Genomic DNA, 22,978 nt, shown 5'->3' with positions numbered 1-22,978 from the left:
CGGCGATGAGCGTCCTTGACCGCGCCCGAGGCCGCCTTGATACTAAGAGAAGCGTCCTTACGCTTCTTACACGATAAGGTAGACTTAGATGAAAGCGTGTCCTTGTTGGTCTTAACTCTCTCCTTATAAGGAGACACGTCACTACGAGCGTCCTTCCGAGCTTCCTGGTGCACGACATCTTCTTGCTCGGCGTCCTCCGAAGCGTCCTGGAAAGCGTCCTGCTGAGTGTCCTCAAAAGCGTTCTGAGAGTACTCAAAAGCGTCCTGAGCGTCCTCTCGAGCGTCACGACAAGCAGCCTGCCCATGACGTTGAGAGGGAACGAAAGCATCCTGACGACTCGCTCTCTTAGCGGGCGAACGAGATCGGCGATTCGCCGAAGGAGACGCAATCGGCGAAAGAGACGAACGAGGAGAGGGAGAAGGAGACTGCCTCGTCCTCTTGACAGGCAGCCTAAGGTCCTTCCTCCGCTTAGGCTCGACTGCTGCTGGGCGAGTCCTCTGAGCCATAAGCGCTGACAACTGGTCCTGAAGGGACAAAACAATGTTCTTCTTCGGAGAAGAACGAACAGAGGGGGCAGGGCTGATCCTGCGAGAAGACGAGGGGAGGCCTCCTTCCTTCTCACAGGTACAGCTACCTGCTTCTCCAGAGAGCGACTGTAGCGCATCTCAGCGTCCTCGCCGGATGAGATCCTACCTCTCTTCTGAGGCGGAAAAGCGTCATACGCATCTGGAGAAGAGCGCAACGAAACTGGCGATACCAGACGTGAAGCGTCCTCACAACGATACGTCCTTTTCAGCGGACGAGTCTCTCTCCGAGCGCTCCACCCCTTGCGCGGGGAGGACGCTTCGGAGGACGAAAAGCAGTCCTTAAGGATACGCGCCTGTGCGCGCTCCTTGGCAGCCTGGGAACTTGCAACAAAGCCTGCCGAAGGGACGCCAGATCGGTGGGGAGCCCCCGTAACCCTCTTGCGGCTTTCGACATATCCCCTCCCTGATTCCTGGGAGTCCGATAGCGGTCTAGGCCTAGAGGCATCATGGGGCCGATCTGACGCCCCCTCCACAACACTAGGGGCACGATCACACACTTGCACAGAGCCAGTTTCTAAGGCTTTCACTTTAGTCTCAAGAGTACGAAGACTCTCCAAAATTAGAGAAAGGGCATTACCTTCTCCAGACACAGAATCAGGGCCCGAAGGCAACAACACAGGTTTAGGAGATGCAAAATCTACAGGTGTTAGAGCAGGAGAAATATTAGTTCCCTTACCTTTGGTAGAACCACTCCTGGAGGAAGACCTCCTGATCCTATCGCGTTCCAATTTACGCCGATAGGAATCATACACCTTCCATCCATCATCGGTCAATCCATCACATTCATTGCACCGATCATCCACCAAACAAACATGCCCCCTACAACCCATACATACTGTGTGGGGGTCTACCGATGATTTCGGTAGCCTCACCTTACAATCACTCCTCACACACACTCTGAAACTCACTGCACTTGATCCAGACATCACGTTTACAGAAAAGCCAATCCAAAATAAAAAAACAGTCCACTATTGCATATGCCAATCCAACAATCCAGAATCAATAACCAAAAGTCAATCCAGATACTTAAGTACGAGTCAAATCCAAAAATCCTAGGCGGAGGTCTGTAAACAGTTGTTTACCGACCGGCGACAGAAAAAATATGAATAGAAAATGGGAATGGTTCCTGATATCTGCCTCCCAGCGGCGGGAATGGGTACTACCACCTGGCCGCCCACTGCGTGTGCCGCGAGTTTTGAAATTCTGTCGGACGTCAGAAAATACAGCTATATATATATATCTGTCAAATAAGTTGCATGAACAAAACAAAAAATATATACAACAAAAAATAAATAATATACAGGTAGCAACCAAACGTAAAACAGGAAGACTACCTAATTCTCCTGTCTGACGACCTGTCCTGCCATCACCAACAGGCCCAAAGAACGAAGGTCGCCTAGAACTAGAGAAATATCCATCAAGTAAAAAGAGGCAAAAACAGAATTAGAACGCCAAGTCGCCGCCTCAAGCACCCTGGCATCTGAGATGTTCTTCATAAAAGCTACTGATGTAGCAACTGCTCTAATACTGTGTGCTCTCGGCATCTGGCCTTCACAGGCAGCCGAACCACCAGTTTTAACAATAATATCTCTGAGAAAAAAGGATACACCATTCTTAGATATAAGTCTCTTGACATTTCGGGGTGAAACAAACAGATGACGGGGTCAACCCTGAATGTCCTTCGTCTGGCGTAAATAGCATGAGAACGCCCTAACAGGGCAAAGAACTAATTCCTCATTTAAATTACCAACAAAGTCGACCCGCGACTTCAGCATGAAAGACCTGGGAATGGCATTATCAGACGATTCAGTCTTTGCGACAAATTCGGGAAGGTATGACAAAATCATGTCTTGTCCAGATCTGGCAACCAGAAAAGAGAGTGCTTGCAATTCACCCACCCTCTTGGCTGTAGCCAGCGAGACAAGGAAGAGTGTCTTGGAAGAGAGGTCCCTAAATCCGGCCGTATTCAGAGGCTCAAACGGAGGGAACCTTAAGGCTTGAAGGACTTCATTACGTCCCATGTCGGAGAACACTGCGGACTGGGTCGAGATATGGTAAAGGATCGAATTAAATCTCTAATGACATAAGATGAAGAGATTTCAGGGAGCCTCGCCTTAAAAACATAGGAAAGCATCGACCTATGACCCTTAATGCACAAAGGTGACAGGGCCCTGTCATGATGTAAATGAACTAAAAACTCTGCTACTTTCAGTAAGGAAGGTCTAGAAATTGAATCTCCTTGAGACTTACACCAACGTCTGTAAACCAACCATTTAGCATGATAATTTACTCTGGTTGACTGCCGTCTGGCAAAAGCCAACTGTCGCGCCACTCTGGAGGAGAACCCTTTGAGCTTGGAGAATCCCCTGACAGTCTCCAGGCATGAAGACGAAGCATGTGGAGCCTCTGATGGAACCGATGAAAATGGGGTTGTTTGAGAAGATCTGGTCTCTCTGTCAGACGAATGGGAGGCTCCACCAGAGCTTCCAGTAGGTCGGGGAAACCACTCCTTCTGTGGCCAGAAGGGGGTGATCAAGGCGAGATTCAGACACTTGGTTGCCCTCACTTTGTTGAGGACTGACCTCATAAGAGTGAACGGAGGAAATCCATAGGCTTGAAGGCCCCCCCCAAGTCCTGCAAAAGAGCATCTGTCCTGGCACTCTGAGGAGTCTGGTAAGGGGCGAAGAAGATCTGGCACTGAAAATTCAGTGAAGTGGCAAACAGATCAACTGTGACAGGCCACTTCTTCCTGAGGCTGTCGAAGACTTCCTGGCAAAGTGTCCATTCCGACCCTTGAACTTAGTTCGGTCTCGACAAGGCGTCTGCCAAGACGTTGTGATGGCCCAGGATAAACTGAGGGACAAACATAATCCTCCTGTCTTCTGCCCAACACAGGACTGATCGCGCTTCTTGATTGAGAAGGTCCGACTGTGTGCCACCTTGGTTTCTTAAGTACGAGACTACCATGGTGTTGTCGATGAAGATCGCGACAACCAACTGAAATGAAAGGCCTAGGTACACTGCCCTTAGTTCCCTCCAATTTATTGACATGATCCTCTCTCTTCCTCTGACCAAAGGCCCGAAGCGGCTTCGGAGCCCAGGTGCGCACCCTACCCTTGATCTGAGGCGTCTGACCAAAACATTAGGTCCGGAGGAACTGAAAGAAGAGACGTCCCTGACTTGAGGCGATGAACTTGCATCCACCAACGGAGGTCCTTCCGACATTGTGGAGAGGAGGCGACTATCGTGTCCTCGGACACGAAATCCCACAACTGGCAAAGTGTCGACTGAAGGGACCTCATTCCGAGACGACCTCCGGGAACCAGTTGGATGAGGGATGACAAATGGCCCAGGAGAGTCATCCAAAGAGAAACTGGCTGCATTACGGAGGACAAAAATTCTTCGACCAGACTTAGAAGCTTGTCTATCTGTTTCGGAGAGGGAGAAGCCCTCAAAATCTGGCAATTCACAACAATCCCCAGATAAGTCATGATCTGGCAAGGGATTAGCCTGGACTTGTCGAAGTTGACACGAATGCCCAACTCGACACAAAAGAGACAGAACTATCTTCCTCGACTGAAGACGATTTCTCTAGAGATTTGGCCTGGACTAGCCAATCGTCCAGATACCAAAGCATCCTTACATTTAACTGATGCAGAATAGCCGAAAAAGGAGCCATCACCCGAGAAAAGACCTGTGGAGCAGTGGTGAGGCGGAAACAAAGGGTCTTTAACTGGAAAACTCCCGAGTCCGTGAAAAACCGAAGGTAACGTCTGCTCTTCGGATGGATGGGGATTTGCAGACAAGCATCCTGCAGATCGATGGAAATCATCCAGTCCCCCATCCTGACGGTTGACAGAACAGTTTGAACCGTCTCCATCCGGAACTTGGGACTTTAGAATGAACTTGCTCAAGACCAAAAGATCTATGATGGGGCGCCAAGCCCCCTGAGGCCTTTAGAACTACAAACACCCATGAGTAAAAACCGATAGAAGGAGCAGCTCGCTCTATGGCATCCTTCTCCAAGAGAGCCAAAGCTCCTTCTCCAAGGCTTGACCCCTGATTGAGTGAGGGGAATAACTGCTGAACTCGAGAGGACGATTGGAAAGTGGAGGTCTCAAAACAAAAGGGATCTCGTAACCTACCTTCAGGACCTCCACTACCCAAACATCCACTGCTCTCTCCTGCCAAGCTGACCAATGGCGAGAGAGACAAGCTCCTACTGCGGTCTCCGGGTGAGGTAATGACTCCTACTTCCGAAAATTCTTACGCAGAGACAAGGAAGAAGAAGAAGAAGGTCCTCCTGGAGGTTGAGCTCTTCCCCTGCCCTTAGACCCATGCCAAGAACCTCTTCTGCGTTTCAAAGAGTGAGCACCAGAGGAGGAAGCTGAGGCGCCAGAAACCTGAGATGTACTCTGGAAAAACAAGCCAGGAGGAGGAGGAGGTTGTTCGGCTGGAGCAGAAGGTACGGATCTGGCACTAAACTTACACTAACTCCTTGAAGGAATGGAAGGAAGACCAGAGGAAAAACCCCTTGATAAGGCCCAGTGAGCTTGGGAAGAGGCATCACCTTGATGTTCCTTAAAAACCTCAGAAAGCACAGACATCAAATAGGGAATCACCAAAAAGAGAAGAGGACAATAAACGGTTTCTCTGAATCTCCGATACAGAGGAGGGTAACTGCGACATATACAGGTTACGCTTTAGAGAAACAAGAAAGACCTGCATTGAAGCGGCAAGCTCGTTCTGATGTACAGAAGCAATTGAAATAGACGAGCAGAATTTCTCAAAAAGAGGAGCATCGGGAAGAACAAACCCGGAGTCCTTGATATACATTAAAAGACCTCCAAGGACCCACATATTGAAGGATTAAGCTTCTTGTAAGGAGCTCATAAGACTCCATGGCAATAAAGTCTTCGATTGAGACAGAGACCGAAGCCTTGGAAAGCAAAGGTTGACCCGAAAGTCGGACAAAATCAGGTTTTGGTTTGGGGGGGGGTCGAGAGAATGAAGTATCATCCGCCACCTGATAAACTCCTCTCCGGTGTCGTATAAGAGAAGAGAGCTTCCTCTTCCCTTCCCCGTTCACCTTCGAAAGTTTAGCGGCGACATCCACCCTCACTCTCGCCAACCTCAGAGCAAAGGGAAAAACGTAAAAATTCCTGCGACCGGGAAGGACCGTCAAGAAAAATCCCTTCTGTAATACAACGAGGAAGGGGCTGCTTCTGCTCTTTAGGCCTCGCCTGAGGAAGAAAAATTACATTTTTATAATAATATAAAGTTTCACTTATGCTTACCCGGTGGTTACATCTAGCTGTCGTCTCCTGACGTCACGGCAGAATTTGAAATTCATGGTAGCGCTAATGGTTTTTTGACAGTGATCCCTCTACTCCCCGCCTTTCTACCGGGGTACAGGAACCATTCCAGCAATAAGTCAGAAGTTTCATGCCTACCTGTCCATATGAGGGGAGGAGGGCGGGCTTCGTTATGTAACCACCGGGTAAGTATAAGTGAAACTTTATATTATTATAAAAATGTCATTTTCACTTATATAACTTACCCGGTGGTTAAATCTAGCTGATTGACACATTTAGGTGGTGGGACAATGGCAGCTAAAATAACAACTGTTGGAATAATCCGAAGATATTGGTTCCCTACCTTTAAAGACCGCTGACTCAGTGGTTACTGCCTCTGTAGTCTGCTGGCCTTTATTGAACCGACAGGATATATGGATCTGTGTGCCGGACACAATAATAAGTACTTGCCGTTGAAAACGTGACTGCTCAGGGCGCAGTACAAATCACCAAAAAACACAATGAAAAACGAGGGATCACCACACCCGGTTAAGAAATACACCAAGACATTAAAAGACTGAAAGATACTAAAAAAAACTCCCTGTATCTTCAGACAACCTTAAAAATAAAAAACCATAATCAAGGAGAAAAGTTAGTGTGGATGGGATACATCCTTCTCTCCCTCATCCAATACCGTGTCAGTCACAATGAATGGCCCCAAATGTACTGCAATTTTCATATGTGGTTTGCAAATCTGTCAGATAATGAGATGCGAAGACAGAATTGCTTCTCCAATATGTAGATTTAATAATGTCTTTCAAAGACAGACTACGTACGTCTAAACGCCATAGACGTAGACACTGCTCTAATTTCATGAGCTTTGACTCTAAACACTTTGATATCTGAGTCCTGACATTGTCCGTGTGCCTCAGAAATCAAATGCCTTAAAAAGAAGGAGAGCGCATTTTTAGAAAGAGGACGAGAAGGATCTTTCACTGAACACCACAGGTTATCACTCTTACCTCTTATACCTTTGGTCCTTTGCACATAATGTATAAGTGCTCTCACTGGACAGAGAAGACATTCAGGCTCATTAGGCCCCACTAACTCTGAAATGTTCTTTATAGAGAAAGAACGAGGCCAAGGACGTGAGGGATTTTCATTCTTAGCCAAAAAACCCAGCATTGATGAGCAAATGGCATTGCCCTTAGCAAATCCAACTCTCTTATCAATAGCATGTAGCTCACTGATTCTTCTAGCTGATGCTAAAGCACAAAGAAAAAGAGTCTTTCTAGTCAGATCTCTAAAAGAACTAGAGGAAATTGGTTCAAATCTATCGGACATCAGCCATTTGAGAACTACATCCAGGTTCCAAGCTACTGTCCTTGACTCCTTTGTCTTGGTCGTATCAAAGGAACGAATCAGGTCTGAGAGGTCTTGATTATTAGAAATGTCTAATCCTCGATGTCTGAACACAGAAGACAACATAGCTCTATAACCCCTAATCATCTGGGTAGAAAGCTTCTTATTCTCACGAAGAAAAAGAAGGAAGTTAGCTAACTGAGCTATAGAGGTCTTAGAAGACGAAATTCCTTCTTCTTTGCACCAAGCTCTGAATTGGACCCACTTAGCTTGGTACACTCGATCAGAGGATTCTCTTCTGGGTCTAGCAATAGCCCTTGAAGCTCTCTTTGAAAATCCTCTCTTTCTGAGGAGATGCTCGACAGTCTGAAGGCGACTAGTCGAAGAGCGGACAAGTTGTGACGGAACCTCAAAAAGTGGGGCTGTCTGAGTAGATCCTTCCTTAACGGTAACTCTCTCAGAAAGTCCGTCAACAGCTGTAGTAGATCCGGAAACCATTCCCTGGCCAGCCAAAAGGGGGCTATCAGAGTCATCCTGACGTTCTGATGACCTCTGAACTTTGTCAGAACTAGTCTTAGCATTTTGAAAGGCGGAAGGGCATAAAGATCCAGATTTGACAAGTCCAGAAGCATGGCATCCACTGTAAACGCCTCCTCGTCTGGAACTGGGGAGCAATACAGTGGTAGACGAGCCGTCTTGCTCGTGGCGAAGAGATCCAAATGAGGACATCCCCAAATCCCCCAAAGCTTCTTGCATATTTGAGGATGTAGAGTCCACACTGTGGAGAGGACTTGTCCTCTCCTGCTGAGAATGTCCGCCTTTACATCTTTTCGAGCCCTTGAAATTAAATCTTGTGCTCAAGACAACCTTGTTCTCTTTCGCCCAAATGAGTAGGTCTCTCGCTGCCTCGCACAGAGAGAACGAGTGTGTCCCCTCCTGTTTTTTTATGTGAGAGAGAGCCGTGGTGTTGTCTGCTTGAACCAGCACTACTTTCCCTCTTACCTCTGTCTGGAAGTGCATTAGAGCCAAATGAACCACCTTTAACTCTTTCAGATTTATGTGCCAGCTTCTCTGATGAATCTGCCAAAGTCCCGACACTTCCTTTCTCCCCAGAGTAGCTCCCCACCCTTTGTCCGATGCGTCTGACAAGAGCGTAAGGTTGGGGCTCAACTGGCTTAGAGACAAGCCTTCCTCTAGCCTTCCTTCTGATTTCCACCAAAGGAGGTCCTGCTTGATCCCTTCCGAGATGGGGAACACGAAGGAGTCTGGGAACTTCTTCCTTTGCCACTTCTGTTTCAAGTAAAATTGAAGTGGTCTCATGTTGAGCCTGCCCAGACTTACAAATTGTTCTATCGAGGCCAAGGTTCCTAAAAGGCTTATCCACTGATTTGCCGAGCAAGTTTGTCTGACGAGAAATTCGTCTATCTTGTTCAGGCAAGAGTCGATCCTTTGACGAGACGGAAAAGCCTGAAAAAGAACTGAATTCAGTCTCACTCCTAAATAAACTATCTCCTGAGAGGGAGTGAGACACGACTTGTCCTTGTTGACTAACAACCCTAGGCTGTCCATCAGCCTTAATGTCTTTTGTAAGACGACTGAGCCTGAGTCCTACTTTCCAAATCGTTGAACGCACGAATGAGATCAACAACTTCTGAAAAGGAAGACAGAAACCTCTGAGTGTCCCCCTCCTCCTGCTCTGGCACCAACGACCGACGACGAGAAGGATGTGAAGGCTCTTCTAACGTGGCTTCTTCACCAAAATTCACAGAAGGGTTAGTAGCCAAACAGTCTGAAACCCCTACTAACCTATCTGGGTTGGGTCCAAGCATCAGACCCCGAGACGGACCCACTGTAACACTAGGCACATCACTTACCTCAACAGGTGACTCCAGAACTCCATGAACAGACACGGGCGTGGCGGCCGTACGTACGTGAGATGGGGGGGAAAACTTGAGCACTCGAGATTGATGGAGAATCCCTTATAGTGGAAGTCTTGGAAGCACCAGTTAGAGAGGCAGGTAAACACTCCGGCTGCACCACCTCCATGCTCACTACCTTCGACCTCTTGACAGGCACCTTCAGATCTTTACGGCAACGATTAGGCCTTGGAGAAGAAGGAGCACTATCATCACGTGCACGGACAGGAGAGGTTGCAACACATTCGCGATGTGCAAGGACGGAAGGGGGGGGTGGGGTGGTTGCACGTACGAGATTCGGCGGTGAAGCAACCTCTGCAGAACATAAATCACTAACACTGCCCGAAACCACAGCACTCTCGGGAACACGTCTGTGCTGTTCCTCCCTCGACGGCGAAGGAAGGGCAAAGTCCTTAGCCTTCCAACGCTTAATATGCCGACGAGGCGTAGAGGAGGGAGAGGAAGACAGCACTAGTTTATTATGTGCATTCTTCTCGGAAGGAGGGGACGAAGCAACGCGTTTCCTACCAGTCCTCCCAACCGATAAGGCAGCCAACTTCACATCCAATACAGAGTCCAGCCTCTGAAGCACTGCCTGGCATATGACCTTGGACTGATGTGCCAGAGAAGGCTCCGAAGACAAAGAAGGGAGATGTTTCGAACTGGGCTACAGTGATGACGTCACGGATAAGTGAGGCGGATCGGAGGAGGCGACTGGGAGATACATCATCGATGAGAGTTGACGTCACGGCTTCCCCTCTATGCGAGGGGGAAAGAGACGCCACTGGCAGAGGAATACACGAAGATGGACCCCGTGACATCACCAACGGGGCTGACACCGCAGCATCACTCCGATACAAAGCGATGGCAGACACCGGCGGAGTAACACAAGATGGCCGACTGCTCCCACCCGTGGAGCTGAGGCCGGGAGGAGGGGGGATGGCCTGGCTGGACCGGGAAGGGGGGAGTGTGAGCCTCCACAAAATGTGCTAGCAACCCCTCCAAGGACGGGGTACCCCCTAGCCAAAGCGTCTTCCAAATCACCGCCATTTTGGACACCTCCGACTCTGGAAAAGAAGAGAATGATGAAAAAACCTCACCCTTCTCAGGAACCGAAAAAGCTCCCGAGGAAGAGGGGGGTACATTACAAAAAATACCCTGGCGACCTCCCAATACTTCCATTGACAAATCAATGGAAGAAAAGGAAGGAGATGCAGAGCCAACGCTACTATGGGGGTTGACTACTGTGGAAGACGAAACATTGGGAATAGGAGGAAAGCCCTCCCAAGTAGGAAGAGTGGAGACTCTTCGATGTTCCCTCTTACCATAAAACTTCCTCCACTGCTCCTTAGGCCATGCCCGGCATTCCGTACAGGGATTCGTAATTGTACAAAAATTCGAACAACACCTACTGCATGTGATGTGAGGGTCTGTCTCTGACGAAGCCAACGTGAACACGGGAACCCAGGAACTCCAGGGCACATACGCTGAAATCGAGAAGGAGCAGAAGAAGCCATAATACCAGGTAAAAACACACACACACTAAAGGAAATGAAATGGGCAAAGAAGCGGGAAAAGGCCAAGAGAGGATAAAACCCAACTCTCATCCAGGCGGTTAAGAAAAGACTGGCGTAGATGATCGGCGTTTGACCACTCTTCACCCGATCTACGCATGCATTGCCAGATATCACAAGATTCCTTGCTTTCGTCTGCTTTTTAACCGGATTCAGCTAGGCGCTAGAAATGATCCTATTCTATCCTATTGTTAAGACCGAGGGTTTGTTCGTGTATGAACAAAAAGGGAGTTGGGCACACTTAAAAACCTTATATGGTAACAGACAAAATAAAAATTAAAGGAATAATTCCAGTAAACAGGATAGGAGTCAAATGAACTGAGGGATAGCACAACTACACTATAAGGAAACAAAGACCATAAGTTGGTAAGGAAGATGCAACATCGCCTTGATAGTGAAAAAACTTTTCCTGTCCTTTCATAAAAACTAATAACAAATAAGTATTATTATTGTTATTATTATTATTATTATTATTATTATTATTATTATTATTATCATTATTATTCAGAAGATGAAACCTATTCAGATGGAACAAGCCCACAGGCTCACTGACTTGAAATTCAAGCTTCAAAAGGATATGGCATTATACGTTTAGGAAGAAGTAAGACAAAGTAAAGGGAAATACAGAAAGAAGATCCCACTTACCATAAAAGAAAAAAATGAAATAATAAATCAATAAACAGATAATCATGTATAAGAATGCAAGGAGAATAGTACTATTAGGAAAGTAATGTATTGCACTTTCACTTGCTTCTAAAGTTCAAATTGTACAACTTCCTCTGGAAGGGTGTTCCACAGTCCAACATGTGAGGAATAAAGGACCTCTGCAACTGAGAAGTTTGACTGCGAGGCACATGTTCAGTAAATCTGGTTGTTCACGGCAGATCAAGGGGATCAGGGATCAATTGGGAATGTGAAAGATTTCATTGAAATACAACTTATGAAAAGTGACAAGATACCTTCCCATTTTTTTGTGGTTTGTCCATAAAAATCAGAAATACTTTCTAAGTAGGACCTACCTTGGACTTTGTAGCAGCATTGAATGGTCCAAGAAAGAGTCCAGGAAGAACTTCTTGCATTTCTCGTCTCATATGATAAAGCCAATCTGTTTCCATGTTCTAACCCACTTAAAGTCTGGAAAAATTCAAAATTGTACTTTCCAAAAATATATCTACTATATATATTTATGTATTCTATTATTATTATTATTAAATATTTATAACGATACAAATTATCATTATTATAATTGTTACTATTACATTACTATTACCAAGTTTAACCAACCTTCTTAAATAATAGTAATTATCATGAAAACAATAATAATAATTGATATAATATTAACTATATCAATTATTATTATTGTAGTATTGTTAAAAAGTTGAATCAACCCTTCTTAGCTTCCAAAGGTGATAAACTTTTGGTTTTTCCTTAAAAATGTTTTACTTTTTAATCACAAAATTACAACTAAAAATTTGATAATAGGATACCACAAAAAAAATATTATAAATAAAACATTGGTGCTATTCTCTTTATTTTAAATATGTACAGGTGAATGGTATATAAATACACTAGCAACAGAAACTAGATGCACAAAAGTCCCTAATGCTATCCTAAATCAAGAGCTATACACCACAAAACAATGTGAACTATATGCCCTCATACCATTACAAAACTGTAAACATAATCTGATTATGACTGGTTTTTCCTGCTCAGGTTTTCCATACTAGATAAAACATACAATTAAAAACTACTACCCATCCATTACAAACCAGACTGGTGGGTACTCCAGGTACACAGTAACCCCAGGGTCCCCAAACCTCGACAACTTGTATCGAGGCGAGGAGATAGAGAATAAAAGGCATACCTCCTATACATTGTTGCCCAATACCATGCCAGCCACAAATAATGGACCTAAAGTCCTGCAAAAAATGGGTTGCAAACCCTGATCTACACCTCCAATAGGTGGACTGAAGAATTGTGGATAGCGACAAGTCAAGCCAATGACGTGGCGACAGCTTTAAAATGGATAAATTATCCTCATTTCCAAGTGTGATTTAGAGAATACTACATCTCTCAAAAAGAATGCCAATGCATTCTTGGACAATGGTTCGGAGGGATTCTCAACCTAGCACCAGAGGTTATTAGAGAGGACTCTGATCCTCTCAAAATAGTCTTAGTGCCCTTACAGGGCAAAGAGCTCTCTAATGATCTTTTGGGCCAAGGTCATATGTCAAGTTCTTGATCAAAGAATCCAACTTCCTAATCTAAGGCCTGCAGTTCACTCATTTTCTAGGTCGTAGCCAAAACAACGAATTTTTTTTTTTTTTTTTTTTTTTTTTTTTTTTTTTTTTTTTTTTTTTTTTTTTTTTTAATTCATGAGAGAGAGTGAAGGGGCTCAAACAGAGACCAAGAGCCAATTAAGGACAACGTCCAAGTTCCAGGGGACCGAAACCATCTCCACTAGCCTTGACGTGTCAAAAGACTCAATTAGGTTACTAATATCTTGACTTGCTGATAAATCCAAGTCTCTATGCCTAAACACAGAACTTAGCATGGTTCCATTCCCTCTGATGGTAGATGTAGCTAAGCCTCGAGAAGACCTCAGGAGGAGCAGAACAGTATCTGCAACATGTGTCAGAAATGTTTCAGTAGAAGAGATGTTATGTCTTCAACAAAAGCTATGGAAGACTGCCCACTTGGGCTGGTTAGAAGAAGACTGACATCACTTTGCAATCACTGCAGCTGGTCTTGAAAAGCCCTTTGCTCCGACAAGTTTCCTATCATTCGAAAGCCTTTCAGCGCAAGAGAGGATAAGCCTTGGTGGAAGTGTGGCCGTCTAAGAAGACTTGTTCCCTGTGACAAAAGTCTTGGGAAGTCTACCAGTAGCCTGAGCAGGTTCTTTTGTGGACAGAACAGAGATACAAGGGTCATTGAAGTAATGCTATGAGAAAGAAACTTGTTTAAGACTTCCCTTACCATGCTGAATGATGGAAAGGCACTAACATCCAAGTTTGACCAGTCCTGAAGCACAGCATCCGTCATCCTTGCCAGAGGGTCCAGGGCTGGAGACATTGCAAACAGGTCTATCGACAGCCTTCCCCACAGTTTTCACAGGTTGGTGCACCTGTGGATTCAGTGTCCACTCTGTAAGAACATGTCTGCAGTGGCTTAGTTCATCTGCTAGGACATTCCACTTGCCATGGATGAATCGTGTAATAATCCTGATGTGATTCCCTCATGCCCAGAGAAGATGATCATTGGCTGCTTCATAAAAGGAGAGAGAGTAAGTACCTCCTTGGTTTCTGATGTAAGACAGAGTGGTCGTGTTGTCCGAATGGACCACTACTATCCAGCTGAAGGTCACTGCTGTAAATGACTGGAGGCCCAAATGTATTGCCTTCAGTTCTTTAATGTGGAGTTCTCTCTCCTCCTGAGACAACGTCCCTAAAACTTCCATGTTCTCTAGAAGAGTTCCCCAACCCAGATCGGATGCATCTGAGTATAAGGTTAGGCTGAGGCTCAGAGGAAGAAAAGGGATTTTGACGTAGGAAAAATCTATTTCTGGGCGAGGAAGCCGTGTCGCTCCGTGAAATACGTTCCTTTAGCGCTATTTCTAAGGTAAATTATTGCTAAAATACCAGAGAACTGCTAAATTGGACATGCCAGAATATTCTGACTTGCTCACCCTTTCTAAAAGGGTGTCGGTATGAATCTGGGGCGAGTGCAAAACACTACCACAGCGGCCTCTCCAATTAGCCTTTTCCACATCAAAACCCCTTAGAAAGGGGAGCCATGCTACGGCTCACTCCCTGCTACCACGAACGTAGCGTCAGGGTCGGCATTCCTTTGATAACCATTAAGAGAGCTGCACGTTACTTTTGCGTTCTGTTTTTATCTGCCTTTTTGGCTTGTGTTTGTTAGCTATGGATCGTCAATCTGCCTCCCCATCCAAGTTAAGTACTGGTTTTTTGTTCGGCACTATTTAGGGAGTGATTTTGACCCCTGTGGTCCTTTCATTTAGGGTTTTGTCTGGCGTCGCCTTCGCTGACGAGGCTGGGCGCCACCATTACGCGTTCCCCTTTGATGTAGTTTCGGTTTCGCGTGGTCTTCCATACTTCGTGAACCGAGTTGTATCAGTACTCTTATTTCCCTTTTCTTGGTTGGCAGTTTTTGTCGATCGCGTATATGATTATGTTTATATTTTTGTTTATTTCGTGCTTTCCACAGGGGTTTCCTTTCGAGCACATATCTTTGTTTCGTGCCTCATCGGGTACCCACCGTTATAGTTTTACTACTTTTCATTATGATTTTGTTTTATTTCTTTTTCGTTATCATGCCTACCTCTGCCGTTCGGTTTACTTATATCGTTACGGCATTAGGCCATTCTGGTTTTGTCCTGGTTAGGGACATCCTTAACGGGTGGCCCTACCTGGCTGTTAGGCATTTTTATAGTTTTATGTTCATTTCCCTTCCCATGTTCCCCCCCCCCCGTGTTAGTACAACTTCCATACTAAAAATCTTCCTTCTGAAAACCACCACTGAAGCTCCTCCTTGATTTTGGGCATGATGGGAAACAAGAATGAGTTTGGAAGGGTTTTCATGTGCAACCTGGCCTTTAAGAAGAATTGTAGTACCCTTATGTGGAGTGTTCCCAAAGGTACGAATTTCTTGATGGATGAGTGTGCCCAGCAGACTCATCCATTGGCCTAGCCCCAGCGACACCCGCACCTGGCCGAGGTCGTCGCCTGCAGCAGGAGCACCTGAGGAAGCAACAGTCGGGTGATTAGGAGGGGTTCCCCCTCGCGCGAGGGGGGGGGAGGGCAGCCCCACCCTGAGCGAACGGAAGACCCCAAATACAAATGCACGTCGGGGCACCTCGCGCCCTCCTCTACGCTCGACAGATCGGGCGAAGAGAAGGACCGAGAAACCCAACCCGAAGGGAAAGTTGCCATACGCGAGACCTGAGCCGGGGGCAGGAAAGAAGACGAAGTGTCCGTAACCAAGGGAGTCACTGAAAGCTTTCCGACAACTCCTTGGCAGGTCTACGCTTCCTCCTACCCTCGCACAGCACCCACTGCACCTCCGACCAATTTACACAAAATTACATGGCTCGGTCCGAGAGCATTCACGCCCCCGCACAAAGGACATGAGGATCTATCTCAGGGAAAGAGCAAAAGACCCCACACTGCGGCCCTCCACACCAGGGCAAACTCCACGGCTTGATTGGGGGGGGGGGGGGGGGGGCAGGGATCAGGGCTGGATTTAGGGGGGAGGGGGGCAAAGAGGGCACCTGCCCAGGGGCCTCCACATTTTAGGGGGCCTCAAAAAAAAGGACCCAGGCTTAAGTAATTTTTAATTTCAGTAAATATATAAGGAATAAAAGTTTTTTAGTCAGGAATAAAACAAAATTGTGGATATTTATGATTTATCTTTTTTCAGCACGGAAAATTACAGTAAAACCAAAGTAAAGCAACGTGATATAATTAGAAATTTAGGCTACGTTTACAATTACCCCTAAAATTACCTCCAATCTATTTTAGAATGCATTGTTGGTTGACAAAATCGGAAGGGATGGTTTGTAGGTAAGTCTGACTTCAAATATTTCTATATATTTTTTGGTTTCTGTGAGTTTATTTATTGAATGCATGTATTTGTACCATTGTCTGCGTAATCAGTGGCGTTTCTTCCTATGGGCGGTCGCCCAGGGTGGCACTTGGGAGGGGCAGCATTGCCCCTCCCAAATGCAGACCAAACCATGAGCGCCTGAGTCTATCTATACCAAATGTATAAAAGTCCCATAAGGAGAGAGAGAGAGAGAGACGCATACAATACTCGTAACGAAAAGAGAGAGAGAGAGGATTTAACGCGTACCACTCTGCTTAACATCCTTGTGAGTGGCATCAGAGGTAAGTGAAATTTAAGGGTGTATTATACTCTTTTGTTCTTTTTTTAAGATGACCAAAATTCATTACTGGCAGGACCGGCAATGATGATTTCCCGGTGGAGCTTGCAGCGCCCCCCAGTGAGGCTTGCTTCGCTCGCCACCCGCCTCAAGCAGGGTGGGCCTCCACATATAGATTGCCCAGGGGCCTCCACATGCCTAAATCCGGCCCTGGCAGGGATAGCTCTATTGCATGAGAATCAATAATCAATGTAATAAAAAGTAATAAAGAAAGTCACATACTTACAATACACTTTCACTACACTGACAAACCAAGTTGAGAAACAACACACAACCAAACCATACGACGATGAAGCGGGCAGAGAGCGATGACGAACACGTCCTCCACCAACGCGGCCTAATGCAAAAGTGATTCTTTACCTCCCAGTCGCGCTGCGCGCGCACTGTCAGACGAGCAGTTAACTATCGAACTCCCTTGTTCAAAGCTTACGACCGTTCCAGCTGCCGCTAGTTACCTTCCTATTGTTAAAGGACCGAAAGGTTTGTATTACGTATCGGAACAAACAAATATCACAGGGCTCAGTGCAAGAGCATTCGTGCTCCCGACACCGAGCACACAATTCATGAGGGTCAACCTCCAAAAAGGAGCGGAACGCCCCACACTTACGGCCCTCCACACCAGGGCAGAGTCTGCGGCTGATGGGGGGGCGTGGGGAACTCTCCAGCTCACGATCCATAATAAAGATAATAAAATACAAAGCACAAGTACTTACAGTATTTTACACAATCACACTAGAAAAGCAAACCAAGATTTGAAGAAACAAAGCATACGACGAAAGGCGGGCAGAGAGAAGTGGAGAACACATCTGTCACCCAGCTCGGCTGAAAGCAAAGTGATTCTTCTCTCAGTCGCGCGGTGCGCTGACTGTCGGACAAGCAGTTAAGTACCGTACTCTGTTGTTCGAAGCTTACGACCGGTTCCAGCTGCCGCAGGTTACATTCCTATTCTTAAAGGACCGATGGTTTGTATTACGTATCGGAACAAATATGCAATTTATAACCTTATTCTAATCTTTAACTAATTATTCAAATGTTATCTACCACACTCTTCTTCGTCCTGTTCCCGAACAAACAACATGTTTTCCCTGCCAGAGCCGATACACCTTGTCGTTTAAGATTGTTGTGAATAAAGCGTCCCAGCATCTAAGGGTACAAGTTGTGTACGGATTTAGCACAGGAAATGGAAAGTTTATGGACACAAGTGACACTACAAACACTGAGATGGCGTCAATTTTCTACATGTAAGGTTGTTAAGTGTAAAATTCAAAAGCATCATGGAGGTAAGTTTGCACTGCACATGGATTGACTTTCATTAACTTCTGTTTAACCGGAAATTATGGCATTACCTAGGGTAAAAAACCGCATGGTACAGGGGTGGACCATGTACGATCAATGTGTACAACCCCCAAAAATGACAATTTGTCCAAAATTGCATTTTTCCTAACTATACAAACCTGAGGTCCTTTTACAATAGGAAGGTACTAGCGGCAGCTGGATAGGTCGTAAGCTTTCGAACAAGGGGTTCGGTAGTTAACTGCTTGTCCGACAGGCGCGCGCGCGCGACTGGGAGGTAAACAAATCACTTTTGCTTTTGGCCCAAGCAAAAACTGCAGAGTGAGGGGTGGCATGAGGTGGGGCTATGTGTAAAAGGACCTCAGGTTTGTATAGTTAGGAAAAATGCAATTTTGGACAAATTGTCATTTGTTCCGACACGGCATACAAAACCTTCGGTCCTTTTACAATAGGAAGACTCATTCTTGGTGGGTGGGCGGAATCTGAGTCTTTTGTGAACAGACTGGTGTTCGCCCAACCTTGGAAGCCTCCCTGGTCGTAAGAGCGAGGGAGGATCCAAGCCTCTGTCCGATTGATCGGGGTGTGCACCGCAGGATCAATGGTCAGACCTCTGGACCGAGTACTAAGAGAGAGGCAAGCGTATCTCTTTCGTAAACCAGCAATGTAAGAACTTGTTCCTGTACAGGAGCAAAGATAAAGTCATGGTTTTGACTCTTGTAGGCATCCACTTCCCCCCCTTGTAGAAGGAAGTGGTGGATATTCTGCTCCTATCCCTAGTGAAAGGGATAGGATGGGGCTCTGTCATATAGCTCACCGGCATCTCGTCCTTATCCAGCAGGGTGATGACCGTATCCCTCTACCCACAGGTAGAGGGTAGAAAAAGATAGAAAGAGAAGCCAGTCACTTTCTCATTTACAATCTATTCATACAGTCCACACCAGGACTCGATGCTGTTCAGCCTGCTAGGGTCTGGGTTAGCTAGACGACGTGTTGAGCAGCCACCACGGGTCCTAAGGAAACCGATCCAAGGACCTGTGGGCAATATCCAAAAGGTATAAGGAAGGTGCCGGTGGTCTGGTTGTACCAGACCCCTGCCTTCCATACCTGCGCCACGGAGAAGTTCTTACGAAACGCCAACGAGGGGCCAATACTTCTGACTTCGTGAGCTCTCGGACGGGACGTACGGATGTCGTCACTACCATCAGCCTCATACGCCCTCCTGATGACCTCACGCAGCCAGGACGAAAGAGTGTTCTTTGATACTTCTTTCTTGGTGACCCCGGTGCTAACGAAGAGGCGTCGACACTCAGGCCCGAGGTGTCGAGTTCTCTTCAGATAGCGCCGTAGCGTCCTCCCAGGACAAAGCAGCATCTCATCCGCATCATTATCGGCATGAAGTCCCGTACTCTCTTCGCCGATGCCAGGTCCAGCAAGAAGAGGGGCTTGTGAGTTCCCTGGGTGGGCAAGACCTTTCGAAGCTCCTCCTAAGTAAGGAGATCTCGAACGAGTTCGAGATGTCCAATCCCTCAGTTTCAGGACGAGCGTCAAGGCGGCTCTGTATCCTTTGACTGTGGGAACTGAGAGGAGCTTCTCTCGGCGAAGAAAAACGAGGAAATCCGCTACCTGCTGAAGAGTGGCTCTGAGAGGAGATAGGCCCCGTCTACGACACCAACCACAGAAGACAGCCGACTTCCCCTGGTACACAGCTGCAGAGGACTGACGGACGTTTCCAGCCATCTCTGTTGCTGCGCTACGAGAAAAGCCTCTCGTTCGCAAGAGATGTTGGATAACAGCCAGCCGTGAAGAAGACGTAGGGACTGGACTGCTCGGTGGTACCGAGCTCGACGTGTGGCTGGGCGAGAAGGTTGTGCCAAGGGGGAATCTCTCTCGGTTCTCTTGCGAGAAGAGCCAGCAGGTCCGGATACCAAATGGCCTGTGGCCATTTGGGAGCCATCAGGATCATCCTGAGATTCGGGGTGACCAGTGCTCGACTGATCACCTTGCGAATCAGGGTGAAACGGGGGAAAGGCATAGGCGGAAAAGGTTGTCCCACGGGTGTTGAAGAGCCTCCTCTGCAGCTGCCCATGGGTCCGGCACGGCCGAGAAGAACACCTGGAGCTTCCTGTTGTGCCGGGTGGCGAAACAGATCCTCGACTGGTCGCCCCCACAGGTCGAAGAGCCTTTCCGCCACGTCCTGGTGTAGAGACCATTCGGTCCCTATCCCTTGATCCCGACGGCTGAGCGTGTTCTGCTACTACATTCCTTCCCTGGAATGTAGCGTGCCGACAGCTCTATTGAGTGCGCCTCGGCCCACTCGTGCACCTGCCGAGTCAACTGGTACAACGGGAGAGACACTAGGCCCCCCCTGTTTGTTGACGTAAGCCACCGCCGTGGTGTTGTCGCACATCAACACCACTGAGTGTCCCATCAAGCGGTCCTGGAACTCTTGGAGAGCGAGGAACGCTGCCTTGAGTTTCAGTACATTGATGTGAAGGTGCTTGTCGTTCTCGTACCACACTCCTGAAGTCAGCAACTCCTCCAGGTGTGCGCCCCATCCCTCGGTCGATGCGTCTGAGAGCAGCTGCAATGTTTCCGGGGCCGGGGGAGAGTGCGCAGAGGCACTCCTCTTAAGAGGTTCTGTCGTCCAGCCACCAGGCTAGGTCCTGCCTCACCTCCTGTGTCAGTGACAATGGAAAGCTTGGGGGATCCGTCGCCTGTGACCAACTCTCCTTTAGTCTCCCTGAAGAGACCGCAGGTGAAGACGCCCGTTAGGGACTGCCTTCCCGAGTGACGACAGGTGTCCGATCACGACTTGCCATCGCTGAGCTAACCCGTTCCTGCCGAGACAGGAACTGGTTGGCTGCCTCCCTGAATTTGCTAATCCTCGAGTCTGCGGGGAAGACTCGCCCTGCTTTACCGTGTCGATCAGCATACCCAGGTACTTCATCCTCTGCTTGGCTCGAGATCGGACTTTCTGAAGTTCACGATAACGATCCCCAGATCGCGACAGAACTCGAGCGGTCGATCCCTGTCCTGTAGCAACTGCGAGCGGGAGCTCGCCAGGACTAACCAATCGTCGAGATACCCCATCAGACGTATCCCGTGAATGGGCCCAAGCAGCGACACCAGAGTGAACACTCGCGTGAACACCTGTGGGGCGGTTGAGAGACCGAAGCAAAGTGGCCTGACTGGTACACCGTCCCGTCGAGGATGAAGCGGAGTACTTTCTGGAGGACTGATGAATGGGTATTTGGAAATACGCATCCTTCAAGTCCACTGAAAGCATGAAATCGTTCTCCCTGATAGAGTCGAGCACTGAGCGTGCCGTCTCCATCGTGAACCGGGTCTGGCGAACAACCGGTTCAGGGGAGAGAGATCTATCACCGGGCGCCAGCCTCCCGTAGACTTTTCCACCAGGAAGAGTCGACTGTAAAAGCCCGGTGATTGATCCGTGACGATTTCTACAGCTCTCTTGCTCAGCATGGTCTTGATCTCTTGTCTCAATGCTACGTCCTTCGATGCCCCTGGAACGTACGCCTGCTGTTGGACCGGGTTGGAGGTGAGGGGTGACCGAGATTTCGAAAAGGGTAATAGAATTTCTCCCTCCCGAAGGGACATCTACCAATCCCAAGTGGTCCTCGGCGGCCTGTAACGCGCTGCCAAGTTGCCCAATGGCTGGCCAGGCACCCCCCCACTTCCGGCAGCAGGTGAGGGGGAACGCCGTCCCTAGCGTTTCCCCCTTTCTTCGACTTCCTCCCAGAGCCTCCACGGGAGGAGGAGGGCTGGGAGGAGGGCTGGTTACGGCTACCCTTGCTAGAAGTCGAAGAAGACAGAGTCATTCCCCGGGGCTTCGACGCAGCTACCGTCTTAGCCACCGAGGAAGCGCTAGCCGAGCCGTTAGACTTGGCCGCAGTCCAAGGCTGCCCAGAGGCCTTCGAGACTGCCTGGTGAACCAGACGGTCCCACTGATCGTCAGTGCGCCGTCTGTCCACCGCAGCGTCCACCATCTCTCCTGGGAAGAGAGACGTGGAACTCCGTAAAGGTCCGTTGCGAAGTCCCAACGCCGCTTCACGCCCGGCCGCCCTGGAAACCCGAGTAAGGACAGCGTCCCTTCGTCGGAGAACCAGGTTGGCCCACAGGTTCACCGTCTGGTGGGCAAGGAAGGAGATGGCTCCTCCCCCAGACTGGCAAAAAGTCTCCTGAAGGCCGAGTCATCTTCGGGAGAAATTCCCCGGAGTTGGCTGCGACCTTAGATACTGTGAGGGACCACAGATCTAGCCAGGAGACGGCCTGGAAAGCTGCCATGGCGGTAGATTCCAGGCCGAATGTCTCTTGCTGCGAGAACCACAGGTTCTCGGACAGGAGCTGCTGCAGAGACACACCCGAAGTCAGCCTGGCTAACTCCGGGTTCACCTGTTTGGGCGCATCGGGTCTTCAGATGGCACGTAAAAAACGCCGCTGTCGCAGCAGAGGAGGTGGAAGCAGCTTGCTCGACCTGCCAGACTTGAGCGAGCCGTCTTGTCCGGAGACAAGCGATTCAACCTGGTCCAGCACTGAGTCCGGCAGCTCAGAACGCGGCAAACCCACCGTCGGTCTGGGTTCCCTCTTCGGGCCCCCGAACGACTCGAGCCAGGACGTGGGCTCGTATGGTGGGAGCAGCGATCCTTCCGTGAGGTCGTTGTGCTGACGAATCAGCGCAATAACCTCGCAAAGTTCCTCTGGATCTCAGGAGTGACTGCTTCCTCGCGGAGTCGGACCGTCCAGTCCCTCAACAGGGGCAACTCCCGAGACCCTCCTCCCTCAAGGAGAGGAACAGCGACAGACCCCTCTCGGACTGCTCCAACCACCTGTGCGTACGACCTGCTGGTCCGAGAACCGTGCCTGGTACGTACGACGCCGTGGTGGATCCTGAGGGGCGCACCCCTCACGATCACTCCTCAATACCTCGCCCCTCCCGGTGTAATCCTAGGAGGTTGAAGGTATGGAAGAG

The 22,978-nt window shown here is 48.2% G+C and overlaps 1 protein-coding gene across 1 annotated transcript in view; it reads right to left on the bottom strand.

The window, feature by feature from the left end:
• Positions 1-22,978, bottom strand: part of LOC135221722 (serine/threonine/tyrosine-interacting protein B-like) — a 128,131-nt gene that overhangs the window by 101,396 nt on the left and 3,757 nt on the right. The window contains exon 2 of the mRNA XM_064259511.1: positions 11,753-11,867. Within this exon, the coding sequence (XP_064115581.1) occupies positions 11,753-11,848 (96 nt within the window). The 5' untranslated portion in view covers positions 11,849-11,867. The remainder of the gene's footprint in view (positions 1-11,752; positions 11,868-22,978) is intronic.

This window comes from Macrobrachium nipponense, chromosome 3, assembly GCF_015104395.2.
Source record: "Macrobrachium nipponense isolate FS-2020 chromosome 3, ASM1510439v2, whole genome shotgun sequence".
Lineage (NCBI taxonomy): Eukaryota > Metazoa > Arthropoda > Malacostraca > Decapoda > Palaemonidae > Macrobrachium > Macrobrachium nipponense.
The sequence above is the reverse complement of the archived record's forward strand: the minus strand, read 5'-3'. Positions and strand labels throughout refer to the sequence as shown.